Raw genomic sequence first — 21,714 nt, forward strand, 5'->3', positions numbered from 1 at the left:
TTGGCATTTACAGATTTTGGGTGGGCCTTGTCCCTCAGGCCCTATCCTGTCTATACCTATGCTGAGCTCTTAAACCTTTAGGGCTCTCAGTTACTTCAATTTCTCTGTCATGGACAGCAGTGTGCAACAGACTTTTCAACCTTTGTGCAACACCTCTGAATACAGCACTTTGGTACACTCTTAGCTTGCATCTAACTCAGTATTGGTTCTCTTAAATGGTTTTTTGATAGGTGGGAAAAGGATTGTTTCCAGGCTAGGCGAGCAAGCTATTCTCCTCACCACCCCCGGTGCTTGCACACCTTTGCTGCTTGCCGCTTTATCTGGAGTTCTCGGTTTTTGTTGCTTCCGGGTGATGCAAGAACTGGCCATGATGCAACGGATAGACGCCATTCCTTTAACTGTGCTTTTGCAGCCTTTCTTTCCTGATGGGAATGCATGTGCTAGATAACCCTTTATAGCTGTGGTGCATTCCCGTACAAGTGATTCTTCCCTGTATCACAGTTGGAATCCTGTTTTTCAGCTCTATACTCAGACTGTATAAAACAATACGGTCTGTTATTGGTGATGCTGTATAGATGCAGGTTTCCATCTATACCTCACCTAATCAGCATGCTTGAAATACATTATACACATCTCAGTTGTAATGAGCAAACCTAGAATGTAAGTTAGACAAAAATTACCTTATGTCTTTCTAGAAGGAGCTTCCCTATGCTGATGTGTCCATTTTGAATGGCATCCATAAAGGGAGTGACTCCACAGCTGTCTTTGCTGTCAGGTTCATACATGCACCTACCATTAAACAAAAACACAGAGTGGGAAAGGATGGGGTGAATGAATGAAGGTGACACCTATTAGGTTTGCAATTAGAAATACTCCGAAGATTCTCAAAATTATCACATAGAAACCAAATAATTCATTTATAATGAAATGTATCACATTTGGCAGGAAGGAAAGCACATACTGTTGCAAAGAATTTGACACTTTGAAAACGTTTTCTTTTCTCGCTCATGTTGTGGGCTTAGTAATCATGAATGAATGATTTAGTTTGGTATCAATAATTAGGGCTGGGTGAAATTGTGAAATTCCATTCCACCAGCCACAGAAGTGAAATGTGTAAGATTTTGATCTGTTTCACCAGAAACCACCGTTCTACCACCCCAGCATATCGAAACGAGCAGCGTTAAGTTTCTCATACCATCTCGCGAACCAAAACAAGCCGCAAGACTTTCTAGTGCCGCTGTGCGAACCTAGCACAGACCGAAAAGAGCAGCACAAAGTTTCTCATGCCACTCCGTGAACTTAGTATGAATTGAGCAAAAAGCTGTGCAAAGTTTCTTGTGCTGCTGCGCGAACCTAGCACAGATCGAAAAGAGCAGCACAAAGTTTCTCAAGCCGCTGCGTGAACCTAGTACGAATCAAACAAAAAGCTGTGCAAAGTCCCTCATACCGCTGCGCGAACCTAGCACGGATCTAAATGAATGGCACAAAGTTTCTCATATCTACCATGAATCAAACAAAAAGCCTTGCAAAATTTCTCGTACTCCGCCAACCTAGCATGGTTAAAAAAAACATACAAAGTTTCTCGTGCCGCAATGCAAAATTAGTACGGATCTAAAATAAGTCTGTGCAAATGTTCTCGTGTCGCTGCGTGAATCTAGCACGGATCGTGGAAAACCGTGCAAAGTTTCTTGTGCTGTTGCATGAAACTGCCACAGATCTAAAAAGACCGGCTCAAAGCTTCTCGTGCAGCTGCATGAAACTAGTACGGATCAAAAAAAGACCTAGACAAAGTTTCTCATGTCGCAAGCGTAGCACGGACTGAAAAACCGTACAAAGTTTCTCATGACACTGTGCGAGTTTCTTTTGTGGGTGCAAGAAACTAACACAGATTAAAAAAAAGACCTGTGAAAAGTGTCCCGTAGCGCTACACGAAATTAACATGGGAATGAAACACCACACTCTGCGTGAAACCACACAAAACAGGGTGAAATTGTAGTGGCGACAGAAACGTAAAGCTGATTTCGCAGAATGGGCAGAAGCAGATTCCAGTGCAGATTCTGCACTTTTCGCTTTGCAGGTGAAAATTGCACTCACCCCTACTGATAATTACTAGTGAGATGAGATAACTGCCTCCAGGTCTTTGTCTGGGGTTAGGGTGGCTCCTCATTTGCTTGACTAGAAAGTGGTTAACACCCATTTCCTGATAATTTGATATAGCAGAAACACCATCCAAGTTTGAGAGTGTGGCATGGACATGAGGAGTCTGTGCATAGACACTGTGCTCACTTAAGGTACGGTGGAGTTGGTTATTTCTGGTTGCAAAGACAGCCCTTGAGCAGCTTACAGCATGAGTAGATAATAATTGTGGAGGGAATCCAAGGTATCTTTACATGTGATTGGCTAGTGTGAATACTAGCTGATTTCAGCGTTCGTAGATAAAAGTGGCTGGTATATGGGAGATTTTGATGGAAGAGCCTTGGGAAAAGTCTTCAAGTGATAGCTCCACTCTATGGCCCATTAGAGTGCAACCTGGGTAACAAACTCTGACAAATTGCATACATGGGAATCAAAGATTCCCAGACACATACAAGATGGGCGGCAACCCTCTTAAACCACTGGAAAGCTATGCCTCTCTGTGGTGGAGAGCTCCGGGCTGATGATGCAGAACATATGATTCATTTCTCAGATTCCGCAATGAAACAATGGTGAGTGGCAATATGTATGTGTGACCACCTGGTGCTTGGCCTTCAAAAGGAGGGGACTCTTTTACACAGGGTGTCTGAGAGCTTTCCCATCCATCCAAGGTCCTGCACCAGCAGTTGTCTAAGTGAGGATGCATATACATAGCCCAGATGCTTTGAACATAATCCAGTCAGTAGCCAAAAGGCCCCAGTCTGTCCGATGACCCAAAATCCTAGGAAAAGCAAAGTCATAATTAAAATATCAGGTTTTTCTATAGCACTTCATGCAACATTCCTCTCATTTATAAAAGCAAACATTAGGAATATTACTATTACCCAGTTAATGTTACTCAGTTTAACAAAACCCGAAAGGATGTAGGGCTGAGCCAAGGTCGCCAGGATTTGATCTTCTGAAGCTCAGGCTGGTCCCATATTAGAGGCAAACACTTACCTCTGGTTAATAGCCATAGGTAAGTGGCTGTGAACATGGAATTGTTGTTTAAAAGAATATGGAATTGTCGTCAAAATGAACATGGAAAATTGGAATTTGGAATTGAATGAAGTTTAAATTCAAAACCCTTAAATTGGAGATCATATAAAATAGCATTATTGAAATTGGAAAATTGTATGATTGGTTTTTGGCAACCGATAGGTGTTTTACCTAGGAGCGATACAGTGTCTCATTGGTCAGGTGGTCGTGCTGTGAATTATATATCCCTTGACCGGGAGAAACAATTAGATACAAACTGAAGGTGATGAAAACTGGTGTGCCTTTGTTATTTATCACAAAGCCATAGGTAAGCTAGCCGATAACAATGGAGTTACAAAGCAATCTCAACAAAACACGCAGCTACGACAACAAAAGAGGGTGCTGCCTTCATTTAGCCAAAGGCCTCAGCTGAGCCATGACAGTTGGACTCAGAAAGAGCACAAATGCACTCTAGCCCTAGTAAAAAGGGTAGTCGAAACCACTGAACATTTTAAACAATGATATGATATGATGTGATAGGTTATTTATAACACGCTTAATACCCAGAGGTTCCTAAGCGCGGACCCGGGGATCGAACCCGTGGTGCTCTGTGTCGTCTTGCTTCCAAGGCAAGCACGTTGCCCCTGAGCTATCCTTCCGAGACAATAGATTGGGTAATAGTATTACAGGAACATATGATCCATAAGTGATCCACTCAAAGTGACCTTTGACCAGGCACAATTATGCTTATAAGGGAAACGCTGCACCCTTATTTAAGGAAGAAAGTCAGTGTGAATAATCACCACCTTACATAACTTTCGCCGCTGATTATTAATCTATCAACTGAAAGAGCTAATTATGTATATCCCCCTGAAACTCTAGCTCAACAGTTTTGTCCTGCAAGGTCTTTACTTGACCACAAAGCATGGTGCAGGATTAGTGGTAGGTTGGGTATGTGAGGGATTGGGAGGGGTTGGGAAAAGTGCAATAGGGGGCGGAGCATACGTGACAGGGAGGAAAGGGCGAGCAGAGACACTCAACACAAAGGAGACGCACAGGGAGTGGAGAAGTCAGTGAATGGGGAGGGACGGAGGAGAGGCAACCAGAGGTGAAAGGGGACCCCCATCAAAAACGGGGGCATAATGAAGAGGGTGGTTGAACAGGAGACCCCCCCCCTTCGAACAAAGGGAGTGGACCAAAACCCTGACAAAGTAAACGTTGGGGGCAGTAAGGGAGATGCCCTTCAGCATTCTGCATGAAAAAAGAGAGGGAATCACTAATTGAATAATAAAACCTGAATTATGCAATTTTCCTAGTAGCCTTTTTATTCTTATAACTTGGATGAGGGAAGAACAAGCGTAGGGTGGCAAAATGAAACAATTGTGGGAATTCACCAAAGATGAACTTTGTGGGCTGGGCACCTTAGTGATGAGCCCCTACCATGAGTCTCCTGTGGTAGGCCAGAAGGAAGAGAAAGACCAGTTTTTGTCATTTCAAGATTCTTTATTCAAATAATAAAGGAAACATGCTTGCTATCCCTTTTCTAGGGGATTCCCTACCTAACCAAACTAAGATGCTCGTTGTCTGTTGTGAAGTCCAAAAGAAACAATCTGTTCGACGTCCAACTCTAAGCTACTCTGCACCCATCACTAATAGAAAACAACAAAACGACCAGGAGAGTGACTCCCGCCACCATGGGCCACCCCCTTAGGAGACCCTGTTCCCTGGAAAGCTGTGAAGTGGTTGAAAGGATTTTATTTATTCTGCCCCAACATTATAGTTGCCATTAATAAACTTTTTCATTTTATTTTATTTTTATTACAAGTTTCAATCACCGAAGTGATTTTTACAAGCTAGTAGTTAAATCAATCCAAAATGAAGAGGTGATGAAATCCCTTTGTGTTTATCCTTTTTATTTCCCCTGATTTGTGACTACCATAAACCTCTTGCTCCTCTGGCCTCACAATATTTCGGTTTATCTATCATACTTATTTGCAAGATTGAAATCCACTGCCCTGCAATTCATAATATTTAAATTAAAGTTACAGTAGATTCCACACATAAAGGTTATGTAAAGTGTGTGTTCTTATATATCTCCCTTCTGGCAATATTGTTATCCTTGCTGTGCATGGCTCTAAGGAAGGTGGGTGTGGGAGCTAGTTGGATGTTGGGAAAGGCAGATCCATGAAATCGGTAGTGTTGTTGGGTGCAGGTCATAAGTACCGGATTACCTTTGTGCCAATATAAAAACTATGCATACTTTGTCATGGGTATGGACGGGCATTGGTTGCCTGTAAGGGCAGCTCAAGGTCTGCGGCAAATTGATAAAGAGAGAGGTTGTTGATACAAGATGGGTACAGTAGGAGTCTGTCAAATGCATTACACCTGGTGAGTTGTCTTAAGAAGGTGAAGTATAAGAATCTTAAAAGGGTATTGTTTAGTTGAGGGGTGAGATTTGATGGTATAGGGTCTAAGGTTTGGATTTGTTTGTCACTTACTTGTTCTTAGATGCACATTTCCTTGAGAGATTCAGATGCGGTTTGATGTTGCTTATCTGTGACTTCAAATCGGCAGGCTCTATCCTATGTATTGTAGTCCAGAGAGATGTATTGTAGTCCAGAGAGAGAGTCAGGATTCTAAGAGATTTGTGTGTCAGATGGGATTTTTGTTGAGGTATTTTTATTCTCACGTTCTGAAACACTTGCCTACGAGCACGATAGAAATAAAATATCAATATCAATACCAATATCAATTCCACATAACACCTATCAAAAAGAGGCAGCATGTATCTGGCTATACATTCTCCTTACTAACCGTAGAAAATGGATTTGGTTCTAACAATATGAAATATATGTGAGATATTTGTGTGATATGATGGATATGTTGTTTATTTGTTTTGTGTTGTGTTGGGTTCTGTAAAATCAAATGCAGAGCTTTGGGTTGTTACTGTTCTTTCATATCTTTGATGTTTTTTTGTTCAACAGCCATGTCTTGGCCTGTTTCCTGAACAATCTGTGGTACACTTACTGGTGGAGATGTTTAAGTGGGTTGCTGTAAGAGTTTGTGGCCAGACACTATAATGAGGATCCCCCTTACAGTTTAGATTTTGGAGGTTTGAGTTTTAGACTGCCGTCATCCATGTTTTGCAAGGCATATTTTAATTTCTAGAGTGCTTTTGCATGGATTGTTTTCAAGTTTGTAGATTATTTGTGTGTCATCCACATATTATTTGTTGCAGGCGATGCCATATCTATTGATGAGGTCTAGTAGGGGTGTCATGTAGATGTTGCATAGACGGGATGAGAAAGTGGTTCCCTGGGGTACTCTGAAGGATAGCAGTCTGGGATGCGTAGGTTCTGTGGTGAACCAGAAGGAGGACTCTGACTAAGGGGTGCCATGTTAAAGATGTTTTTTCTTGCTGAAATTTCTGTTTATTGATATATTTTCTTCACATACCATGTCAAACAGCATACAAATGATTTATCAGTACAGGAGTAAGAGACAGAGGTCTACATGCCATATTTAGTTCTCCCCAAAGATTAACCCCACCCCCTCTCACAGAAGTGAATCAGGTGGGGATCTCCAAACTCATCTTCCGTTGCCAGATGTGTCGGGCACAAGCCCACTCTTACTGTGCAGAGTCATTGTCCCATCAATACCAGTGCCCGTGAACCCCTGTTACAACTCTCCCCCCTCCCAACTGTTAACTACTACTACTATTGCTACTACTACTACTAATACCGGGGCCGGCTTTCCAGTTATCGGGAGATCATCGTGTCGAAATCAGTGTATGGTCGCGCTAGCTACCTGTGAGCTTTGCAGGGTCTCAGGTGCAAGGTGGGGTTCCATTGGTCTGCGATGTGTAAGTAAGTGAATCCGGGGCTGTGTGTCACTGATGCGGGATCGTATATGAGAGATGTCAGCTGTCTGTGTGTGAGGGGGATCTATGGGGAGGGATGAACCAGGCCCAGAGTTTGTGTTCATTCTTTTAATTGTGCTTCTCTCTTGGGAGCACATTTTGGCTAGCATGAAGGACAGTTGTGATTTCGTGGAAGGCTCAGGTGCTTTCCAGTTCACGGCGAACACTACTGTGTTCATAAATTTGCATGTTAGAGGATCCGAGTGCCAGTCCTTACAGTTGGCCCTGAATAGCATGTCCTCTTGAGCTAGGGCTATGCCCGCCTCTGGAAATTGGGTGATTAGTAGTTTGTGTACCGTTTGCCAGTATTGTTTAATCCCTGGGCATAACCACAAGATGTGATCCATAGTGCCTATCACTGCGCATCTGTGCCAGCATAGTGGGGAGGGTGTCAGACCCATTTTGTACATTTTGGATGGGGTATAGTACAGGTGTTGGATTTTTTTGTACTGATTTCCCTATTTTTTATATTTGCTGATATCCCTGGGATAGCTGCAAAGTAGTGGTATATGTCCCCGTCTCTATGGGTGTACCGATGTCTTGTGTCCAAGCCGCTGCGGTAACAGAGTTCCTCTCCACATTATTTGGAAAGACCATGGAATAGAACATATGAAGACGTGGGTGGGTTCCTATCTGCTGCTAGATTTCCTGTTCGCATGATTCTAGGGATTGGCTAGAAGACTCTGTGGTGTAGCATTTTATTTCAGAGCAGATTGTGCCGTATTGTAACCACTGTCCTGCGTGTAGGTCTAGTACTCTGCAGCCCTCCGAGAGCGTCTGTAACCTAGGGCTGTTGCATAGTTCAAGTATTGTAACCTGAGCTCATCGGCTGTCTTTTTGCGGGTAGAATTTAGTATCATGGTCGAGTGAGAGAAGGGTTTTGACTGACTAACCAGGAAGGTGCCAATTTTGTTTCGACCCCCTGTTGGGAGCAGAGCTTGCGCCACTGGGTTATAGTCAGGCCTATAATTGGGTGTGTCGCAAAATCTTCGTCGGGGGGATCGCGAGGACGCCAAGAGTGTTAGTGGAGACATCAGCGTGAGCTACATTCCTCTCTAGTCCAAGGTCTCGTCCGGGTTCAGCCATCGTATGGCCCCAACAGATCTGTGCGGCTTGATAGTAGCCCCTCCAAGACGGTAGTGCCAGGCCGCCGTCCGGTTTGGATGCTGTGAGGGTCTTTGTGCGTATACGTGCTTTCTTGCCCTGCCAGATATATTTCGAGAATGTGGCTTCAAGTGTCTTGTACATCCCTGGTGTGGGAGCACATGGTAGCATCATTGCCAAATAGATGAGTTTGGGCGTTGCATTCATTTTGATGGCGTTTATTCTACCGATCAGGGATAGGGGCAGGGCATCCCATCTGGTGAGGTCCGAGCGAATCCGCTCAATTGTACGTGGGAAGTTAAGGTCCTGCAGGTCTTCAATGTGCGCACTGATATTGACCCCCAAATATTTAATAGATGCAGTTTGCAGTCGAAATAGGGTTACCCCTCCCGGATCTCAGGGAATGTCCGACCTCAGCAGGAGTATCTCCGATTTGGTGCAGTTAACCCGGTATCCCGCCATCGGCTCATAGGTCTGTAAGAGGTATCGAACTCGGGGGAGATAGCTGGGGGTATCGCCTATGTAGATGAGAAGGTCATCAGCATATAATGAGACCTGGTGTTCCACTCCGCACCCCCAAAACCCCTGGGGGTCTAATCACAGTATCACTGCCACTGGCTCAATGGATACGGGGATATAATAGGAGAGATAGCTGGCACCCCTGGCGTGTGCCTGAAAACAAGGCGAAAGGGGCAAAGGTAAGACCATTGGTGGTGACCGCCCCTGCCAGGTCTGTGTACGAGGCGAACCAGTCCAATCAGGGACAGAGGGAGGCCGTAGTGAGCGAGCATGAGGAACATGAAGTTCCAATGGACCTTGTCGAAGGCCTTTTCTGCATTTATAGTGAGGATAGAGTCGATGCGGTCTGTTTCCTGGGCGACAACATGCAATAAGCGGCGGACATTGTCTTCAGAGTGCCTCTTGCCTATGAAGCCTGTTTGATCGTCGTGTACCAAATGAGGCAATACTGATTCAATTTTTTGTGCCAGGCGTTTTGCCAGGACCTTGGCGTCGGAATTGATCAGCGAGATAGGTCGATATGACCCATATTCGTCTTCCGGCTTCCCCTTTTTATGGAAAACTACTATGTTGGCGGTCAACATGGTGCTGGACTGCCGGCCAGTATCGAGCGACTGTGTGACCACTTCATGAAGTTTTTGGGTGACCTCATTGGCCATGAGTTTGTAAAGATCGATCGGGATCCTGTCGGGGTACGCTGCTATGCCCGAATTGAGGGCGTGTATCGCCCTTACAATTTTGGCCTGCGTAATAGGCGCGTCTAATGCGTTGTTTTGGGCCTGGCTGATTTTGGGCAGTTTGATCGAAATGAGGAACCCATGCATCGCCTGTGGGGGGTGTGTCTCCGGTTTTGCGTATAGGTTTGCATAGAATTCTGCGAATCTGGCATTAATGCCCACGTCCCCAACGACTAAGTTCCCTTCCCTGTCTCAAATTGATGCAATTGCCATGGTCGCATCACGTTTTTTCAGCAAGCGCCATGAGATGTAGAGGGCGATCACTTTCCAGATAATACCTTTGGGACCAGTTTGAGAAGGATTTCTGGACTCTAGTGGTCATGATATCTTTAATATCTGCTCTCACCTTGCGTATCTGAGTAAGGGTTTGGTGCTCTGGTGATTTTTTATGTTATTTCTCTAGGGTCCAGAGAGCAAGTGTTAGTTGATCTTCCTTGTCGTGCCACTGTTTGAGCTTATGTGCAATCTAGAGATACATTGGCCACGCATATAGGCCTTGAACGCGTCCCAGCAGGAAAGGGCATTGTATGTAGGGTTGATGTCTGTCTCCCAGAATAAAGCCATGTCCCCCTTGACGTGTTCTACAAAGTCTGGGTAAGCCAAGTCTCTCAAATTCAGGTGCCAGTTTGGGGAGCGTCGGGGTGTGTCTGGGAGGGTTAGTGCCAACCTGACGGATGCGTGGTCGGAGACGGTGGTGGGGAGTATGGAGCATTCGTCGAGCAAGTGCAGTGTTGTATTCAGGGCCAGCCAGTAATCTATTCTCAAGTAGCTCTGGTGACTGTGCAAGTAGAATGTATAGTTTCTGTTGGTTGCATGTTTATTTCTCCAAACGTCTTTTAGCCCCAGGTCTGTGAGAAGGGAGGTGAGTGTGATTAACTTCTTGGGTCTACCCAAGCCCTGGGAGCGCATACTCTGCCTGTCCATGTCCGGGTCCAACGCAATATTCAGGTCCCCACCGACCAGTGTAAGTTGTTCCATGAAGGGTGCACATCTTGCGAAGACGTGAGTAAAGAAGGCTGGGGTGTCGGATGTTGGGGCATACATGTTGATTAATGTAATAGGGTGTTGCTTGCCAGGATGTATCTCCCCTTTTTGTCGGACACTGTGTTTTGGATTATGAAGGGTACTCGCCTATGAACCAGGATAGACACTACCTGTTTGCCCCAACATTGGGCGTGAGCGGCAGCCTCAACCCACCCTCTCAATAGCTTCTTTGATTCCAAGTAGTTAAGATGGGTTTATTGGAGAAACACAATGTCTCCGTAGAGGTACCTCAGATGATTAGGACTCGCCTGCGCTTTATTGAATGCCCCAAACCCTGCACGGTCAAAGTTATCAGTGTGAGTTTAGCCATCAGCATAAATTTGTGTGCCGCTTAGGTCGGGTCTGTGAAGTGTGTTGTGGTGTAGCAGTGGTGTGTGATCCCCGGTTCCTACATCTGGTATCCAACCCCAAAATGAATACTAACTCATGAACAAAAAACAGAAATATAGGGAGCAACATCTCCCCCATAACATTGGGCGTGGAAGAACCAAACCCAATACATGGCAATAAAGCCCATGCATGGTGCCTCTGAGCGCAGATCTAGCCGGTCGTGTTCATGTCCATGCATAGTGTCATTCCCTCAAAATAGGGACTGGAAACATGTAAGTTGGCTGGGGTGCATGGCCCGTATGGCGATGATCGTAGCGCCATAATTTGGATTACAGGAGGCATGCCCCGGTCTTGAGCGATGGCGATGTAGAAGTCGTGGCAGTCGATTGAGCAATGTTTGTGGGGGTTCGACAGCCAGTGGGTCACAAAGGCCGTGCGGGCCTGTAACCAGCGTACATCTGACAGTTTGCATATACCCCACCGGAAGTGGATATTGGTGGCGTGAGTTCTGAGATAATCTGAGAAGCGTCCGTTGTCCTCTGGGTGTCGTCGCGGATGTGTAGGATTATTCCCGGACTAGGAGTCGCCATGGGTCATTTTAGACGCCTGTGATTATTTGGATGCGGCATGCGCAGGTTTTCAAGTCGTGGGTTCCTTCCGTCCCCGATATGGCCCCCTTAGGCCTTTTCCGAATCTCTGTCTTCTGTTTCTGTTCCGCGGCAGTCGGAATTCCGATGAGGTTGTCGTCTGCGATGTCGATGGCCTTTGGTCGGCTTCCCGTGGATAGTCCTTTGTGACCATGTTTTGACGTTGCAGGAAACGCCAAGCGTCATCCGGGTCATCGAAAGAGTGCCATTGGCAATCAATTTTAACACACCATACTGCCGGGAATTTCAAGTAGTGTCGCAGTTCTTGACCTCTCAATGCCTCAAAGAGGGGGTTGAAGCCTTTCCTGTGGCGAGAGACCTCTACTAAGTAGTCGTTAAACAGCCTGATAAGTACCCCTCAATGTTCATCTGCCCTACCGCTCTGTAAGCCTTCCGAATCTGCATCTTGTGTTGGAAGTTTAAGAGTCTGAGCGTGATCGGCCTCAGGCGCTCTCCCGTTGCTGGCTTTGGGACCGGGGCTCGATTAATCCTTTCTATTGTGAGATCAGTGGGGTTTTCTATGTGGAGTACATCTTGTAAAAAGTTGTACATAAATGATTCTAGGTCGGGGCCTTCTGCGTTCTCAGGAAGTCCGACCATCCTAAGATTTTTTCATCCTGACCTGTTTTCCTGGTCCTCCATCTTGGCGCCCAGCCGTTGGACCTCTCTAATAACTCTGTCTAATTTAGATGTTGTTGAGTCCTGATTGTCCTCGAGCAAGCTTATGCGTTTGCGATTATCCGTTGTTCTCTCTGCCTGGGCAGACATCCTGAAGGTCTCGCTTTATATCCTGGACAGTAGTATTGGTCTCTTGTGTGCGTTGGCCAATGAGCTTCATTTCTGCCAGGATAGTTTGGAGCCGCACAGGTATATCCTTTGTCGGCTTGCGTCTTGTGGATCGCCTCGGAGTGGGTTCAGTAGTGTCTGGGACGATTAACGTTGCTGGCTGCACGTTGGTATGCTCTTTAAACATATCCCTCTATACGACACTCATAGTCGGATGTTTGTGAGTTCAGTTCTAGTGATTTCACAGGGCTAGAGGGGGATGGGTGAGAGGACTCCCTTGTTTCCCCTGCTCAGACCGTGTTTAGAGCTTGGGTCTTTCCCTATGTACGGGGACACAGGCAGGGGCCCTTGAGAGCTTATGTGTTGCGGGCCCACTTGGAGGGGCGGTGTGGTAAATCGGTTACGTCTGTTGATGCCACCTGCAATTTCGCTTGTACTATATCTGTTGGCGACAAGTTATTTGCCCTCGCTTCATAAGTGGATGGCTCCCAATCCGGTGCCTTTGTTGTTGTGGTGCGTTTAGTTGCTATTCTGTTTCTGGGTTGGAGGTCCCGACTGCGTGTTGGCGCGCTGGGTGGACCTGGTAGCCTAATCTCGGCAAGGGGATCGGCCCATATGTCTCGCCAGGTGCTATGTTCGTGGCAAGAGGGTCTCGAGCTCTGTATTGCACGGGAGAGTAGGTGCTCCTTGTCCAGAGATGGTCTACCGCCTGGTCTGCAGGGCTTTATGGTGTTGGGCATGCCCAGAAACTGGGGGTCCGCCAGGATTGACTCCAATGCCGGCGCCTCGTGTTAAGTCGGGAGGGTCCCTCAGGATGGTATGAAGGCTCGTCAAGTGTTGTGGGTCCTGGCCATAGGTTGAAATTGGGGTGCGTTGGTAGAGACAGCTTAGCGGCCTAATGGGCTGTCCGGGGCAGGAGCCACCCCTGCCACCCCATGGGGAGCGATGTTTATGATGGAGGCGAGCTGCGCCTCGCAAAGCGCCATCATGGGAGGCGCATCCGGTCCACGACCAGCCCTCTGTCTGGGCCAGGAGCGCATCTCCCCTTCAGACACCCATGAGTTCTGGGGGGCTGTGACGCTGGTTTCAGAGCCGATGACCCGTGGGAGCAGAGAGCGGGTCCAGTGGAGCAAGTCTGGAGGGCTGCTATGAAGGGCTTTAATATGGTTGCCAGTGTCCTTCCACGGCGGTGGACCGTATGAAGTTGGTTCCCTGGAGGGGGCAGGGTGTTGGCGGGGCTCTTCCCGCCGGCGTGGCGTTATCACCGGGCACCCGGTCCCTCAGGGTCTCCCGGGGCACACTCCCGTCTCACTAAATGCAGAGAGGGCTGGCAGGCAGGGGCGTCAATGAGACGTGGGTAATGTTTCTGTTTTCCTTTTTCTTCGAGGTCTAGCATTGTCAGTTGGTCCAGGGCCAAGGGGGGTGTCTGAGCAACAGGCTTTGGTCGCTCTGTAGGAGCACCTCCCCCGTCCTAGGAGGCTGGTGCAGCGAAAGCGGCTAAGTATGGTTGCAGGTCGGTGCAGGCTCGGTTGGGAGCCCAGGTGCAGTAGAAGAGGCCCATTGGGAGTCGGGGGCCATCCCACATCCCAGCCAGCGCCAGCCCCACTCCCCAACCGGGCACCGCCCGCCCCCTGGACCGCTCCTCACCTTCGGGTCTGCAAGTCCGCTGCCTCGTGGTCAGTGTAGGATGCAGGCACCGTGGTTGAGGTCGCTCACAGGGATGTCGCACCCCGCTGCGGGCCGCCGCATCCGCAGTGCCTCCGGATCAGGGCTGATTGGAGGTCGGGTCACAGGAAGGCAAGCTGGAGTGGAAGTCCAAGAGCCGGAGCATTCATCAGTCCGGCTCCCACAGAGTCAGGCACTCCGTAAAGGCACGTAAAGGCAGCGGTCCAGAAGCAGGTCCCCCGCTCCCCAGCTGGGTACGAGCCCCACACAGGTTCAGCGTGGTCGTTGTCGCACTGGTCTTGGAGCGCTGCTCATTTCGGCTGATTCGTGGGCATAGGACGGAGATTCGCCCTGTGGGTCATGTCGGTCAGTCCATGGAGGCTGGAGGGCCGTTCTGCGATCGTCCCGGAATGCATCAATCCTTCTGAGTTGGCGGCTCTGAAAGTTCCTCTGTGCACAATCTGCCACTTCAGGGGATAGGAGTGGTCGAATTACATGGAGCGATGGCAGTGTCGCCCGAAGCTTTAGCGACCCGCGGCCATCTTCGCTCGGGCTCTTGAGCACCCCCCCAGATGTTTTTTTCAAAATAAAAAGAAAATGCCTATCAAATCCTACTGCTATGAGCAAAGTTCCCTGCCTAACAAGGGTGCTCATCAAAGTGCAAAGGAAATGGTCTTTAGTACAAATAAATTAAAAAAGGAGGCTGGAGCAATAGCCTGTCACACTCACCTGAATCTCTGCAAGAGCGATGTAGTCCGCCGACCTCTGCCCTGCTCTCTCCTCACCCAGAATATGGGAGTTCTACCTGTATGGAGAATGACGGATTAGTGAGTGATGTTACCTTAACCCCGGAAAAGACTCCCTGTGTGCTGAAATACTGTGTCTAGGAGGCTCACCTATTAGTTTGGAATGGTGGGCTCTCCATCCTGCCTCTGCAGGGGCGCTACGGTGCGGGACCAGTTGGCTGTCGCGCTGACTTGGTGCTGGTTTTGCTGGTTGCTTCACTGGGTTAGAGCATGTGAAATGTTCAGGTTCGTATTGTCTATGGAGATTTTTGCCGACAATGTGTCTTCAAGTTCTAACGTGTCTCCTTTGTTTTTTTCTCTTTGCAGGTTGCCAGAAGTTACGCAGGGTTGGAAAATCCGGAAGCGCTTGCAGAGAAGACGAGCAGGAGTGACTCTTTGTCCGCGAATGGAAAAGGGAGTCGCAGGAACCTTCCAGACGGCCGCTGGAAAAGTTGAGTAGAAAACCGCTGGTCACCTAACGTCTCTGTTCTTCTCTTTTCAGGCACGAAGTCCGCAGTGAAAAGGATTGACCTGCCGGTCGCGAGAGCTGTAGAATGCAGTAGAAGTCTCTGGAGTCAGGAGCCAGGTAAGCGTGTGCTCGAAGCTACAGAATGCACACGAAGCATGGCTTGTTCATTGGGCATGGCTTTTATAGAGAGCCACGCCCGAAGACTAGAGCATTCAACTTAGTTCCGGGTTGGCACTAAACGATCCATACTAATGGAAACAGGAAGTCTCATGTTATTCTATGGGTGCAAGAAGTACCAATGGGTGAAATGGATATTAACCCTATCCTTGCTCGCCATGCTCTCACCCACAGTGCTCCTGCCTGTTTTCCCCTCTTGCCATCATGAATTGAATATGAAGGTGACTTGGTAGTGCTAACTAAGCTAGTACCCATGACAGTCCTCCCCCTCAAGGCCCCTCCCAATGGTGTGCTTCCTGGACCGGGCTTGGTGGGATTGTTCCGATAGAATTTGAATAGTAACCGAGGGGCATGAATGTTCTCGATTGGCTCCCATGATCTTGAGGCCCATATCCCTTCCAATCCACCAAATAATACCAGATGTTTCGTACTATTTTGGAGTCTAGTATATGCTTGACCGCGTACTCTGGTTCTTCCCCTTCGATTACTATGGGGGCTGGTGGAGCTAGTGTTCTAGTCCCAGGATGTACGGGTTTCAACAAGGAAACATGAAAAACCGGGTGTATGAGCATTTGTAGAGGTAGAGTCAACCTCATGACAACAGGAGTAATTACGCTTTCAATTGTGAACGGGCCCAAGAACTTGGGTTGGAATTTCCTGGCCCCTTTTAATGCTATATATTTTGATGCAAGCCATACCAAATCTCCTGCTTGGTAGTTTGGGGCCTTTTGTCGGTCACGGTCAGCATACCTCTTGTGTAGCTTTAGCTGTCTCAAGATGTTCTATTGCATCTTTGGTTGCTTGTGAGATTCTTTCGTGCAAGGTTGTCATGGCAAGCATTTCGATGGCCTTTGGCGGGTCATATGTTGAAGTTCTTGGGTTGTAAAATGGTATCATGCGTGTGGAGATGTGTATTGAATTATTGTATGCATATTCGGCCATCCACAGGATCTCCTCCCAAGAACATTCTGTCTGATGTAATAGACAACAAAGGTATTGCTCCAGAGTTTGATTTGTGCACTCTGTTTGCCCGTCTGTTTGTGGATGGTGACTGGTGGACAACCGGATTTCTATTCCAGCTAAAGAACAACAATGCTTCCAGATTCGTGACACAAATTGGCTTCCCGTGTCGGAGACTGATATGGCTGGAAATCCATGTAACTTCACAATGTTATTGAGAAAAACCCGAGCCAAGGCCTGAGCAGATGGAATGCCTTTTAAGGCGATGAAATGGGCCATCTTGGTAAATAAATCTACCACCACAAGGATGGTGTTAAATCCGGAACTGGGAGGTAGGTCTGTGACAAAGTCCATTGAGACGGTGTGAGAGGGTGTGGGTGGTATCGCCAGTGGTTGCAATAAGCCGGCGGGTTTTTGTCTCGAGGCCTTGTTTTGAGCACATGTTCCACATGAGTTGACAAATTTGTGGGTGTCTTGTCGCCAAGTTGACCACCAGTAGGATCTTTCAATCTTTTCAGCAGTCTTTGCCACTCCTGGGTGTCCTTCAATTGGCAAATTGTAGCAGTTAGCAAGTATTTCTTCCTGCAAGGTACGCGTTAGGAGGTAAAGACGGTCTCGGTAATATCGTAGGTCGTCCTTGATTGAAAAGTTGACTCCCTTTTTTCCCCATGTTCGTAATTCTTTTATGGACAGGCTGTCCTTTTATCTTCTGCTTGAATGCCTCCCACGAAGAATCATCTCCACACAGACCGAGGATCTTGTCACCAGGAATGATGTCCGCCGGATCAGGAATGCTGTAAGCTTGTTCCCCTTTGCCGATGCGTGATAAAGCGTTTGCCTTCCCATTTTTTACTCCAGGCCGGTAAGTGATCACAAAATCATATTCTGATGGGAACAGAGCCCAGCAAAGTTGTCGGGACGATTGTGCTTTAGCCGAACGCAAGTATTGGAGATTTCGATGGTCATATACTATGGTAATGGTATGCTTGGCTCTGAGTAGATAATGCCTCCATTCCTTGAGGGCCTCTTTTATTGCGAGCAGTTCCTTATCCATAACTGCATAATTCAGTTCTGCTGGGGAAAACTTCTTCGACCAGAAAGCCACGGGGTGTAGCTGACCAGTGTCGGGATTCTGTTGGGATAAGACCGCTCCCATGCTTCACTTGAAGCATCAGTCTGAACGATATAAGGGAGGTCTGGTTGTGGATGTTGTAATACAGGGGCTGATGTAAATCTGCTCTTTAGAGCACGAAAGGCCTCTTCTGCTGCGAGAGTCCATTCGAATTTTCGGTGCTTGCGTAGAAGGGTAGTAATAGGAGGCACCTGTCACGACCCACATCCAGAAGACCCCCTGGCAAGCCCATGGGCCAGGAAGGGTCTTGACTCGGGTCTCCACTAAATCCAGGCATCCTTGGCCTAGGCCTTCTTTGGGCCAGTCCTGGCGCCTTTGGTGCCAGGCTCATACTTGATAAAGGACTTGTGTTGGGAACTACTTTATTTCAGTGCCAGTCAACATGGAGGCATCCACATAGCTTGGCTCCTTGGAACCAAGCTATGCAGTATAGTATTTTTGGGTGTGGTACCATAGGAACTATTTAACCAGGGCTACTTTTTTGAAACTATTTAAACCACACCCGACTGGGATAATACGCTTCGCGTTACTTTGCAATTCTGCAACGTGATGCTCACCATGTTCAGCTGCACCCGGAAACCTCAGAAGAACAGCATCTGTTGAGAAGGAAAGGGACATCGTTAGCAGCAGTAGCTTACCTGTAATTCCATCGTTAGCTGTCTACAGCTCTTGCGATCAGCCTCCCGGAAACCAGCGCTCCTCCCGGACCATCGGATCTGCAAAAAAAGGAAGAAACAAGGCATTAGACATTTTACAATTTAACGAACGGTGCTGAAAAGCTTACCTCACAAGCCGCTCCTCGACCAGCATCGCCTCAGGAATATCATGCACCGGGTGAGCACCGCGACCTGTGGGGAAGAAAAGACAACAGGTTAGCAAAAGGCATCATAGCGCTGCGCATAGCGCCAATTCACTGCATCAAGGTGCTCTAAATACGCCATTACTTACCGGCGAGACCCAATTCAGTCTATGCCACATATTGGACTTCCGCGCACTTAAGGAAGTGAAAAAGACATTAGTTAGACCAAAAAAGGCATGCAAGGACAACAATATACCACAGCAATAAGACCTACCTGAACGACTCAAAGCAGGCCGGCATCAGTGAAGTAACTTGATCACAATCGCCCACCAAGCACAACTCGCCCCTGCCAAGAATGCAGGACGGAGAGCACACCTGCATTAAAAACAAGGTGAGGAGAGGTCCAGAGAGGCCGCGGGTATACCGGGTGGTGGGGGGCTGTTTATCCCAGTTGTCCAGTCTTGAACATCGCCCACCTGTATTCCAGGCAGAACCCTCCCGCTGGTCAACCTGGCAACCGCAGAAAAGGAAACCTGAGTCCCAACTGCTGGGTGGCGTCCCTGTGGAACCAGGTGAGCGTAACAGCACCGTGTGCATAAATCCTGGTACAAAGCGTAGTAAAAGTTCACAAAACCAAGGAAGCTCTGCACTCCCTTTAGAGACAAGGGTGATGGCCAAGTGAGGATTGCCTCTACTTTCCTGTTGTCCATCCGGATCCCTTGTGGTGACAACACGAATCCTAGAAACTCAACTTCAGTGACATGGAAGGAGCATTTTTCAAGCTTGGCATATATAGGTGGTTTTCGCGTAACTTGTGGAGAACTGCTTGCACATGTGATACGCGTTCTTGTACGGTAGCCGAGTAAATGAGGATGTCATCTATGTACACTACGGCACAGAAAAGTTGACTCCCTTTTTTCCCCCCTATGTTCGTAATTCTTTTACGGACAGGCTGTCCTTTATCTTCTGCTTGAATGCCTCCCATGAAGAATCATCTCCACACAGACCGAGGATCTTGTCACCAGGAATGATTTCCACCGGATCAGGAATGCTGTAAGCTTGTTCCCCTTTGCCGATGCGTGATAAAGCGTTTGCCTTCCCATTTTTTACTCCAGGCCGGTAAGTGATCACAAAATCATATTCTGATAGGAACAGGGCCCAGCAAAGTTGTCGGGACGATTGTGCTGTAGCCGAACGCAAGTATTGGAGATTTTTCGATGGTCAGTTATTATGGTAATAATGGTCTAGCAGTTCTCGCAGAACATCATTCATGAAATGTTGGAATGCCGCCGGCGCATTACATAGCCCGAACGGCATTACCTGATACTCGTAGAGGCCGTTCCTGGTGCGGAACGCGGTCTTCCCTTCATCACCCTCTTTTACGCGCACCAGGTGATAGGCCCCTCAAAGATCCAGTTTCATAAACACTTGCGCTTGACGTACTTGGTCGAGCAACACAGGTATTAGAGGTAACGGGTACCGGTTCTTTACCGTAAACTGGTTTAATGCGCGATAATCTATGCACGTTCTTAGGTCCCCCTCCTTCTTTGGGACGAAGAAGAGGGGAGAAGTCGCGCGGGATTTGGAAGGGCGTATGAAACCATTTGCGAGGTATTGGTCCAAGTAGGTTTTTAGATGGCCATTTTCTCCTTCCGTCAGGGCATATATGAGGCTGCACGGGACCTTTGCCCCAGGTAACAGGTCTACCTGGCAGTCGTAAGAACAACGCAGGGGTAGTGTATTGGCTTGTTCTTTGGCGAATACTTCTTGAAAATCCTGGTATTCTGTGGGTAAAACCCCTAGTATCCCCAATACTGGGAGTGTCTTCTGAGATGCAGATATCGGATGTTCCGGTGCCTGACCTGTCTCATAACAGTGTCTGCAGCCCCTGGGAAAGGTTAACGACCTACTTCGCCAGTCTATGAGCGGGTTGTGTTTCTCGAGCCAAGGTATGCCAAGGATTATCTGGAATTGTGGAGCTGAAATCAGATCAAATGAGATCTCTTCATTATGTCCGTCAAGACAGAGCATAACAACCTTTGCAGTACAACGGGTAACCGGGCCTGATAGTAGCTGAGTTCCGTCGACAGCGGTTACATTGTCTACGAATTCCTTTGCACAGACTAGTAAAACGGTTCGGTCTGCCGTCTCCAAGTCCAAATAATTTCCGATGGCTCCACTATCCACGAATGCTTCAAGTGCATGTAACCTGGAGGGTTGGTGTTGGTCCACGATGGTCACTGGGATGGTAAAGTGGGATGTCAAGGGATTCTTAGTTGCGCTTGACAAACCAACCTCTGCGTTTGTCGGGCGTTGGAGTTTTTCACCTCGGTTGCTTCCTTTGCTCCGTCCATAGCTACAACAGTCTTTCAAGGGGGTTTAGCTGGGCAATTACGGAGAAAATGGCCGGATTGTCCACAGTACAAGCATAACTGCTTGTGCCACCTTCTGTCACGTTCTGCCTTGGTGAGTGGACCTTGAACTCCACCCAATTGCATGGGTTCAGGATGTGCTTCCATGGGCCGACGACCCGGCGTCCCCTTGGGCCGCATGTAAAACGCCCTGCTCTCAGAGTGTGTGTGGTCGGCCCTCCGGGTTTGTAAACAGTGATCAAGCTGGATTGCTAGGTCAATGTATTCGGTGCACCCATCAGGTGGGTTAACTACTTGTGCCAGGACGTCTTTGAGCTCTCCTCGTAGACCTCGGTAAAATAGAGTTGTTCGTTTTTCTTTGGGCCAGTTTGTTTCGGCTACCAGACGATTAAAAGTTGCTACATAAGCCAAAAGATCCTGGTTTCCTTGCCGAAGAGATAACAACTCATCATCTAAGGCCTGTCCTTGTGTGCTGCGGGCTCTCCTAAGAACCTCTCCGGGGGCGCCAGTGGTATATTGCCTGGAAGGACTACTTGTACTGGTGCTGCTATGGGTTGGGGTGGTGAAGTTGGCATAGCCGTGGCTCCCCCTGGTAATGGAGCTAATCCCGCTTGAGTTTGTAGTAATTGGCGAGCAATCTCGTCTGTTTTGTCCCTGTTCACTACCAGTTCACGCCTCAAGGCGTTTGTCTCAGAACGAGCTGCTTGCACCTCAGCCCGCAGCTCCCCCAATAACTGTGACAGCTGATCAACCTCCGAGGTCTCCATCGCTCAGGCGGAGGTGTTTTAGGGTAGGCTTCGTGTTCTGTCATGCTCACCCGAATCTCCACAGGAGCGATGGAGTCCACCGACCTCTGCCCTGCTCTCTCCTCACCCAGAATATGGGAGTTCTACCTGTATGGAGAATGACGGGTTAGTAAGTGATGTTACCTTAACCCCGGAAAACCCTCCTCCCTGACTCCCTGTGTACTGAAATACTGTGTCTAGGGGGCTCACCTCTTAGTTTGGAATGGTGGGCTCTCCGTCCTGCCTCTGCAGAGGCGCTACGGTGCGGGACCAGTTGGCTGTCGCGCTGACTTGGTGATGGTTTTGCTGGTTGCTGCGCTGATACTGCGATGTA

The 21,714-nt window shown here is 48.0% G+C and overlaps 1 protein-coding gene across 1 annotated transcript in view; it reads right to left on the reverse strand.

The window, feature by feature from the left end:
* Window positions 1–21,714, reverse strand: part of ANKRD16 (ankyrin repeat domain 16) — a 472,159-nt gene that overhangs the window by 188,586 nt on the left and 261,859 nt on the right. Inside the window, exon 5 of the mRNA XM_069629652.1 lies at window positions 681–789. Within this exon, the coding sequence (XP_069485753.1) occupies window positions 681–789 (109 nt within the window). The remainder of the gene's footprint in view (window positions 1–680; window positions 790–21,714) is intronic.

The sequence above is a fragment of the Ambystoma mexicanum genome, chromosome 12, assembly GCF_040938575.1.
Source record: "Ambystoma mexicanum isolate Mex_15411 chromosome 12, UKY_AmexF1_1, whole genome shotgun sequence".
In the NCBI taxonomy this organism is placed as follows: domain Eukaryota; kingdom Metazoa; phylum Chordata; class Amphibia; order Caudata; family Ambystomatidae; genus Ambystoma; species Ambystoma mexicanum.